Source organism: Strongylocentrotus purpuratus, unplaced genomic scaffold, assembly GCF_000002235.5.
Source record: "Strongylocentrotus purpuratus isolate Spur 01 unplaced genomic scaffold, Spur_5.0 spur5_scaffold_16, whole genome shotgun sequence".
In the NCBI taxonomy this organism is placed as follows: Eukaryota; Metazoa; Echinodermata; class Echinoidea; order Camarodonta; family Strongylocentrotidae; genus Strongylocentrotus; species Strongylocentrotus purpuratus.
Genome location: NW_022145601.1, coordinates 16381978 through 16392412, shown reverse-complemented (window position 1 = coordinate 16392412; position 10435 = coordinate 16381978). Strand labels below are relative to the sequence as shown.

The following is a 10435-nucleotide window of genomic DNA, read 5'->3' as shown; positions in this document are numbered from 1 at the left end:
TAAAGGTTAATACAAAGTTCTGGTGTGGGTTCATGAATTTGGTTCAAATGACATATTGGAAGTATATGTGATCCTACAATATTCAATGCTCGTTGTCGCGGTTGAAATCGAGTCTAAAGTGATGAAATTGTGGATAATAAACTCTTTATGTTGTATAGCTCTTTCTCATGATTGATATTACTTTATTTTCAAAACAATGTTTCTTGACTAAAATCAACCTATTTTCTATTCCCGTTTGGAAATCATATATCAGAACTGCATATTCCAAGATTTCCATGGTCGTAGCTACCATTTTATATTTTAATTTCTTGAAATCCTTAGCATTTCAGAGCCAAATTTTGTCAAAGTTGCTTATTCTAACACTAGGTTTCACAATGGTAATGCAAATTTTAAATTTCATAATCCATTCCTGTTGATTATCAAAACTTTGCGTTACCTTTAATTTAAAAAAAAAGGTAACTGGCCCAGTGTAGTAATGAAACTTTTAAAGTAACATTTGTTCATGTTTGTTTGTTTACCTGACTGCTAAAAAAAAGCTTGTGTATGTCTGTAAGTAAGCAATCAGGAGACCAACAGCTTCAAGTCCTCTCCAAGGGACTCGGTAATGAAGATTAATGCTTCACCAAAGGACACTATCACATCGACTTGGTTTCGAACCCGGGTCACCGGATTTCGAGACCACTGAGCCATCTCGCCCGTTGTATCTTTACATTTGCCAGCCAAATGTAGCATTTATCCATGCTCTATATCTTCATTGGCGGAAATTTTAAGATCAATCCTAAGTAGTATAAGTAATACAATAAATAGTTGGGGCAAGAATTAGATGTTTTAATTTTAAATTTTCTTAATATGGGCTAAATGTGGTAACCAAGTGGGTCAGATTTGAGAAATCACACGTTTTGTGTTGAATTTTCTGTGGCTCTTAAACCTTCACTTGTACTGCTGTGCTATTCTTCATATGCTTCAATTATGCAAAATTTACTAACTTAATTGATTTGATTTTTCCCCCTAACAATTTCTACCTCCTGTATTATTGTTTTTTCTTCTACAGAGATTGCAGACAGATATCAGAAACACAGAACATGCTATTACCAAGGTCAAAGGTCAAGCAGTGCATGTTGCTGTGATCGTTGACGAGGGATCTGATGAGGACATCGATGATGAAGACATGGTAAAAAACAAAAAAATTATTTACTTTTGGGCAATTCCACGGTAACGGAAGGACACTCAGACAAGATTTTTGAACTTCAGGTTCATACTAAAAGAAATGTTTTATAGTATGTATTAAACTATGGGGAACAAAATGTGTTTCAGTCAATTGGGAAGCTTCATCACCTTCACAAAGTTTGGATAAACACTAATTAACTGGAAAAACCATGTCCATTTTTATGTCCTTCCGTTACCGAGATAATTAATATGCACATTCTTAAACTACTTAACTATAATGACAATTTTTTGTGTGAAAATTAAAGGCACTTATATAGGTATTATATCTGTACTGTTTCACATCTTATACTAATAAAACAGTTCTTTTAGTATGAACCTGAAGTTCAAAAATCTTGTCTGAGTGTCCTTCCGTTACCGTGGAATTGCCCTTTTGTAGGCAGTTTATTTGTGTGTGTCATATAATACAAAGTCTAGTACAGTCAAACCTGTCTATAGTGACCGCCCAAGGGAAACACAAAAAGTGGTCTTTGTAGACAGGTTCCTGTAGTACATGTTTCAATGAGAAACCATTTTCAAGGGAAACCAAAATGTGGTCCTTGTAGACAGGTGGTCTTTGTAGGCAGGTGGTCACTAAACCAGGTTTGACTGTTGATTGAGATGATACAGTAACATTGAAAGTACAGTCAAACCTGGTTTAGTGACCACCTGTCTACAAAGACCTCATTTTTGGTTTCCCTTGAAAATGGTTTCTCATTGAAACATGTACTATATGAACCTGTCTGAGAAGTCCACCTGCCTTTAACGACCACTTTTCTTGTCTCCCTTGGGTGGCCTTTATAGACAGGTTTCACTGTACATGTATCACTGCACTGAATCTGTAGTCTGATCTGAGATCATTTAGCATGGCTAACAGTTTAATTCAATCATCCATGTATTAACATCCTTTAAAGGCCCTCTGCACTACTTGTAGCTACTTGTGCCCTCTATATAATAAACAATGCCTAATCGGTGACCATTGGTCCCCCATGATCCTCTTTTTCTTATGTTAACTGAGAGCTGAGTTGATGAGATAACCACCTGTCCAGTGACCTTGTAGGGCGGGCTAATCCCTCCTGTAAACTATGGCAGATAAGCTTTAAGTTTGTATTGTTTGAATTGGTGACATACAGTAGGGGACAAAATTATTTTGACTTGCCATTTAGATTTATGATGCAAGTGTATCTAATATTTCATTTTACTCTCAATATTCAGTGCAAGTTGAATTTCATGTGAACCTTCCCCATGCCTTTGACTCTAAATTACTTTTTCCACCCAACTATTTGTATGTTTAAACAAAGAATAGCCATCTGAATGTTACACCTTGAGACAAAAAAGTTTTCAATGTCATTGTTTTAATAATGAAGACGGCCATTTGCTACAATATGCGGTATATCCGGTATCCGTCGTAGTTGAATAAATAACAAGTCTACCATAACAAATCAGTCTGCTGACTCTATATGTGACCCGGCACCACAAAACCAACAAAAAGTCGCAACCAGCGATTCTCCGTAATCAGCTAAAATGTCAAGTTAGGTGAAAAAAATAGATTTTTGTTTTTTTGCATTTTCTGAAAGAGTGGTCTTTTCTGTACCTAGTATCAAAATTTGGAAGTCTAAAACATAGTAGAAGATGTGTTTTAAACGGTTTTTCTAGACCAGTTTTTTTCGCACAGCCTTCGGTCTCTTCCAAAATTTGATCACTTTTCCCGAGCGAAATTATCGTAGTCCGGAAATGGTCGGTCGTTGCTAACGGGTCGAGCTACGCGGGCTGTGATTGGTCCGTTATAGCAATCAGTGCGGCGCGCCATTTTGTTTGTATCCGCTTTCACATCCGAGTTCCAGATTTGCGTTCGTCTTATATTCTCCGTTAACGACTTCGAGTAGTTTTGAAATCAAGTTCTTATTGTAAACACACATTCACACTCTTGATATCATCATTTTGCTTACAGCTATCATAATTCTCCCCCTTCTTTTCCCTCTCTGTCTCTCTCTCTCATTCTTTCTAATTTTCGTTATTCTATGTTGGTGTCTTTACTGTGTGTCTCCTGCCTTTCTTTATTTTTATACCACTTTCTGGCTGGTATTTATGAATTGCTTCCATTAATTATCATCAGGATGGCTACTGGAAATGAAAGAGCAAGTCATAGTAAAAATACTTTGAACCTCCTGTGAGAAAGAAAACAGTATGGGAATTAAGTATAAAGCAAGTTCATAATGTGGTTACAAATAATTGCCCAGATGTATACAAAACAAGATAGGTGACAAGCAGTGTTATGTAAGGGGGAACAAAAAGACTCCGGGTCCACCATGAATAGGCATTGTCTAGTGCAGGTGTCTCGGCACTATGTTGCAGTTCACTTAATCTTTCCAATTACAACTCTATACATTTACAACATAATAACTTTTGAAAGACTTAATTCCACACATTGAAACCTCAGAAACATAATGAACAGACTATGTTTGACCATCAGGCCAAATTTCAGCCTAATCTGAAAATCTCGTCATAGTGGTTGCTAAGGCCTTTTGATTCACCCTTCTATTGATTTCCCTGTGGTTTGCTTGCTCCGCATGCTTGAATAGCCCCAAACTTTAAAGCTCTCTTTCTCACAATTTAATACCAGTAACCTCCCTCACCAGCTCTTTTCATTCACTAAATTGAAAGGGTTAGAAAGCTTCAATTTGGACAAGTAATATACCATTTTAATGAGGAGAACTTCTTCTTTCATAATCAGATGAAATCAGGAAAATAATTTTTTGCAACTTTTTGGTGGTTTTGTGGTGCCGGGTCACATATTATCCTGAGTTACATGTATCTACCATTACCAAGACCCTCGAACTCATCACCATTCAACTTAATGTGAATAGAAATGTCTGTAGTTGTGTCCTGTGTAGAAAACATTCTCATCAAAATAGGCAAAATTGTTTTTCTCAGACTCTTTCTTCTTCAATGGGAAGTGATGTTATTTACCAAACAGAGGTGAGAAAATTATCTCAAAAACAGATCAAGAACAGAATTGTTCCGCATCACTGCAAGCTTTCTACTCTTAACACATCAGTGGCCATCAGATCACATGAATACCTTTACATACCTCTATCTTCCAGTCATTAGGAGAATAAAATGTAGTTCATTTGTCATTTGCTGTTCATTTCATTATTATTCTAGTGCCAGTAGTCATTTACATGAACTGTACCAGTTTCAGATGAAATAATGATTACTGAGATTGTCTTTTTTCTCTGCTGCCATCCGGACAATTATAGTCTAATTACGATCAGGTGGCCCAATACAATTTAGGATGTTGATGGCACCACGGCAACTGCTAATTTGAGCTATACTTAGTAACCATTTCATGCAGCGGAACACAACAATGCCATTGTTTGTTGCATCTACCGTGCCACACCAGCTTTTGCTACATATTTCCTGACACTTTGAAGCCCTCAAAAACAAAAACAAAACATTTGCTGTATACATATGTACCAACTTGCAAATGTTGGAGTTTATCTAGGTACTGTATCTTATAATATACAGTAGACTTGCGGGTGCACCATGTGAGAGAGAGGGAGGATTGAGGAGTCCTGAAAAGGACTCTCAGTAATCTTTCTTGAGGGTGTGTAGTCCTGAAAAGGACTGTTGGTGTAGTCACATGGTGCACCTGCAAGCCTACTGTATATCTACATCACCATGCGAGCCGATACTTACAAGCAGTATCTTATAATGTTATGTCATTTTCTCTGAATAATTTTGTTTTCATTGACAAGGAGGATCCAATGGTATAGTACTTATTTATATGAATGTGTTGTTGGGAAAATGATGTGATGCCCTTCACCTTTAACACTGTTTATCATATTTTTGTATACAAATTTTCTTCAGCTTGTGCTTTAAACATTTTATATACATTCACAATTTTGCATGTGTAGTAAAACATGTGGAGAAAAAAAGAGCAACCATCCCAAAGTGTTTTTTAATGGATTGTTACTCCATTAAGTTTTTCCATACTTCAATTTTGCTTTACATTATTTTTGGATGGGTGAATGATTTGGAGTGTTGCCTTACTTTTAAAGAAAGAGATATAATTAAATATCATTCAAATATCATTCTGTTTATGATTTTCATTTCATCTTCGTCACGAACAGAAGCAAATCTAACAGAGATATACATTTTCACTTTTTAGTTTGTATGACATTAGTTATGCATGGATACATTATCTGCAGTTGCTAAAGAATGAAAATCCCAAGACCTATTAAATATTCAAAAGTCATCCAACTAGTTTTGTTCAAACACCACCCCCTCCTCATCCCCCCCCCCCACTCCCCACTCCCAGCACAAACCCAAGTATGCACCTTGGTACAAAGTAAAAATGTGCTCAAAATTTTGACTCCTACCATTCTATACCTTAGTTTTTGTTTGCTGATCACTATTTAATCTCTGGAATTGTTTTTTTTTTCTTCATTTGCTATCAAACAGATATATGTTCCATTATTTGAAGTGTGCACTTTTTCCTGTGAGTGAATATTGGCAAAAGGCATGCATTTTTTAATGTGCCCTGTGATTTATTTCAGAGTTTCACTTCTAAAGCAATTAGAATCAGATTCATAATGACAGGATGATTAGAAAGAAAAGAATTGAAGAGAGAAAATGGGATGAGACTTAAAGGGAGTCTCTCGTCAGTTTCCATGTGCAGAAGGCCATAATTCGCTGACACCAGACTTGGTGGATAATAAAAATCATTAACGTGTGTACAGGTATTATAGGCCTGCACACAGCGAACCCGTTGGCCAATCGAGAAGTACCCTCTCGTCTATCTAGAGTCTTCGGGTGTCGGAAAAGTGAGATAATGAATTTACCATGTGGGGGAATGGGTGGAAAACGCAGTACGTTACATAAGGCCTGGTGGTCATAAAACTGAAGGCTAATTCTGGTGATTGACAGCACCTCTTATTGGGTAAACACCCGAACGGTGTTGAATTCACCGTGAGAGCTAACTACCGAGTCCTTGCAACGGAGGGAACTTTTATAGGAAACTTTGTAGAGGAGAGATTGCATTAAACAAGCTGCATTATTCCATTTTGATGTCTGTTTTCTGTTACATTCCCTTGGAAACCAATTACCTTTGAATAACAGGTGGAATGGATAGGGCGCCATTTTCTATCAGATTCCTGTTGGTATCAAGCCCTTATTTCTGACTTTTAGAAACATCAACCTACTTTATAACCTTTGAACTCTCACAGGACGCTGACCTTGGGATGGATCCGAGTCAGCTGGCCGTCTTCACCTCCACCAACCTCTGGACGACGCCCACCCAGTCCAACGACGTCATCATCGTACCCCTCAAGGAGGAGTACCCCAGCAAACGCAAGCGGGAACTCTTCACTGACCCCTCCATCTTCCGCCAAATAGATGCCCATGGTTTAAAGGTAAAGACTGGTAGTGCACTGCAACACATTCACAGTTTCTTTACAATTGCGCGTAATAAAATTTAGGTTCAAATTTTTGTTTAAATTTATATTAACAAATTTTATCAGCAGTCTTATAGTTGCAGATGAAAGAAAAACAAAATGTAGCAATGTACAACAGCATGGCTCAGAGTTGTAGTCTTATAAACTTCAGGTGCTGGATTTGAAACCAAGTAATGCTATATAGTTTCCTTTAGACCGTTACCAAGTCCATCCAGCATACACCTACTTTCTTATTAGTCAAGTAAAACAAATCAAACCAAACTATTTATCAAAGAAATGAAATTCAAATGTGGGGAACCACAGAGGCCATTGACTGCCATGTATCTCAAAATAATATTGATGGCAGGAAGGATCTCAAATCATTGTAAAATTGCCAATTATGATGAAAAAAAGGTGATTTTGAACTTTTCAACAAATTGCTAGTTTAGGGCTTTTAACCCTTAAGGTAGAACTTAGATCTTGACCCCATCACTCTGTTCGTTAATTGCCCCTGTAGCTGGCCCAGACTGTGAGCCTCGTCTGCCAGCCGTCCTTCTCTGCTCTGGTCAACGAGCTGACCGAGTTTGGAACCACCGAGCTGCAGAAGGTGCGCCTGATCTCCCGCTGGCTGACCGCCCAGAACTGTGACGAGATGGACTTGAATGATGTCATCGACGACACCCCGCTGGGGGTCTTGAAAGGGCTCTACCATAAGAAGATCACCTTCTCAACGCTCTTCATGAGGATGTGCAGGTAATGGATCGATAACCAGTCCGGGCAGGAATCTGTCAATCTTAAATGGACCATTTTTGTAATTGTTTCTTTTTTCTTTGATTTCAAATGATTTTATTTCTCATGCAAAACATAATACAATGAATAAGTATATTACAAGAAAAGTACACAATGAAACAACAAATGTAATAGAAATAGCATGAGAAAAGAGGAAATAACTAGCTATTTTACAATATATCTTGAACAAAGTATACTTAGAAAATCAGTAAATTCAAACTGGCACCTCAATTTTTGTAAAAACTTAAACTGGTCTTTACCTTTAAGTGCTACACTTTTTCAACAGGCTGCCATGTTTCTCAAAAGAATATTGATGGACAGGAAGTATGTCAAATCATTGTAAAATTGCCAATCGTGATGAAAAAAGGTGACTTTTAACTTTTTGACAAATTTCTAATTTAGGGTTTTTTAACCTTTAGTTCTCCTGTAAGAATTCCTGGCATTTAACACCATACATGTTAGGTAACACAGTAATGGACAGCGTGCAATAATATTTACTCGGGCTGCACGTTTGTCATATTTGTAGGGCTCATATGTAATAAAAAACATTGATCCAAATCAGAAAATGTGAGCAACTGTTGTCATTGGACGATGTTGACTGCAGATCACGTTACTTTCAGAGTTGAAGGTGCTATAATCAAGTGATTTGAGAACTTGAGTGGGATGCACAGGTCTTGTGTTCAAGTCCAAATTGCATGAATGGAGTTCAGTGAAGAATTCATGCTTCATATGGGATTACCAGTAATATAGAGACATTTTAATCTCAGATCAATGCATGACATTAAATTATAAATGATCTGTTCTTTTCAATCCAGGTACATTGGACTTCAGTGTGTAGAGATATGTGGAATTGCAAAGGTCAAAGGTTACCGTGCCGGTCAGTTCATTTCACCCAAGGACCCAGAGGTCCAGCACACCTGGAACTCTGTCCGCATCGATGGATTCTGGCACTTTATCGACTGCAATTGGGGTGTGTCCCACATCGCAGGCTCCATGGCCTATGACCCCTTCCGCTTCGAGTACGACGAGCACTACTTCCTGGCCGACCCGGATGTGATCATCTTGAGTCATTTCCCAAATGACCCTGCATGGCAGCTGCTTGAATCGCCATTGTCTCTGGATGACTTCAATGTCCAGGTTCTTCTGAAGCCGGACTTCTTCCAGTTTGGTTTCAGTCTGAGGAGCCATAAGAATGTGATTATTGATGTTCCCAACGGAGATCTGAACGTCCAGATCCATTGTCCAGCAGGATTCATTCTCTCCTGTCGATTGTCCACCGTTGACGGTGACCGTGATGTAGCGGTCAGTGGTGTGCCCTTTGACCTTTACGAGTTCATCCATCAGGTCGGTGACGAGTTGATGGCATGCTATGTACGAATCCCGGAGGCGGGACAGTTCAACCTGACTATGTATGCCCGGAGGCAGTACCTGGACGGGGAGCTCAATATAGAAAGCTACACTGAAATCTGCCGGTATCTCGTTCGATGCCATGCCCCAAGCCGAGATAATGTGCCTCTCCCATATTCTCCAGCTGACCACTGGGGCCCCATCGGTACGATGAGTGCCGGACTGGTCCCTATTTCACACACATCAGGTGTGGTCGTGTCCAACGATGGCAGCGAGTTCAACATCCGCTTCAAGATGACGCAGCCATTGAGATTCACACACACCCTGACGAGCTACGGTGTGGACGATCGCCAGCTTGTGCCTTACACCATGCAGCGTGTCGTAGACGAAGAGCTCGTATTCACAGTGACGCCACCAAGGACGGAACGATATGCCCTTCACATATACGTCCACTACTCTGGTCTACCCAAGCCCTCTCACCTCTGCAGCTACTTACTCGTTGCGCATCAAGTGCGTCAGACTGTCCAACCAATGCCGAGGCCCGAAGGCGATGTCTGGGGCGCTACCTCGGCCTTCCAGTCGCTTGGACTCACTACTTTCACCAATGCCGATGCGCTCATCGTGACCAGGGATCCAGCGACAGAGATCATCATCGGCACTCAGGCTCGCATCTTAATGAGTCACGAGATGACCTGTAACGGAAGGGATATGACGCAGAGCGCTCAGCCGCAGTTTGGCGAAGGCTTCGTCACTTTCGTGCTGCAGCTACCTTACAGCGGATACTACTACTTTAAGCTGATGGGAAAAGACACAAATGATCCGTCCATTCCAAACTCTCTCCTTTTCAATTATCTCATCAGAAGAGACTAAGGCTTATAGTCATGAAGATAAGGGTTTGGTCACACCTCACCTATAATGATAACCGTAATCTTTATGCATGTACAGTCAAACCTGTCTATAGCGACCGCCCAAGGGAAACACAAAAAGTGGTCTTTGTGGACAGGTTCCTTTAGTACATGTTTCATTGAAAACCCTTTTTCAAGGGAAACAAGAAATGTGCTTATTGTAGACAGGTGGTCACTAAAGCAGGTTTGACTGTATATGTACCGATAAAGATTGATAAAAGAGGTCTGGCCTCAATGATTTTCTCAACAATAATATTATTGGTTCCTTCAATCAAATACTATGGACACTGCCTCCATTCTTTCTTCTGGCACTGATGCCACGTCGAAGAAGTACAATTATTGGATCACAGATATTATTGTCGAGGTCTGTCCTGATATAGAAAAATGGGGGTTGAGTGATTCCAAGGAGATAATGAAATTGTTGAGGGAGACTCTTAAAGGCATCGTTTAACAATGTTAAATCTAAGATGTAAGACCGCACATGTTATCAGTGTCAGTGATATGGTGTAATATCACAGCCCTAAAAAAATTGCGCTTCAAAATGATCAAGAAGTGCCTCAAAAAAGTAAAAATCTTTGAGTGACCGGCTTTACCATGAAAACCGTCAGGAAAACGCAAAATTTGATTTTGATTTCCTATCATAAATATCTTGATAATCAGACAGGCGATCGGTTTGTAAAAGTCATGGGGTTCCTGACTGACCTAAAGGTTTATAATTATGATTGCAGCATGAGCTAAATCCAGGATTTTGTTTCA

At 39.3% G+C, this 10435-nt stretch overlaps 1 protein-coding gene across 1 annotated transcript; it reads left to right on the top strand.

The window, feature by feature from the left end:
• The first annotated feature begins 543 nt into the window (after positions 1 to 543).
• LOC105445095 (hillarin-like) lies at positions 544 to 9765 on the top strand. The gene is made up of 5 exons (XM_030987425.1): positions 544 to 549; positions 1052 to 1171; positions 6432 to 6617; positions 7156 to 7391; positions 8243 to 9765. The coding sequence occupies exons 1-5, from the start codon at positions 544 to 546 to the stop codon at positions 9642 to 9644; spliced, it is 1950 nt and encodes a 649-aa protein (XP_030843285.1). The 3' UTR covers positions 9645 to 9765.
• Positions 9766 to 10435: the final 670 nt, after the last annotated feature.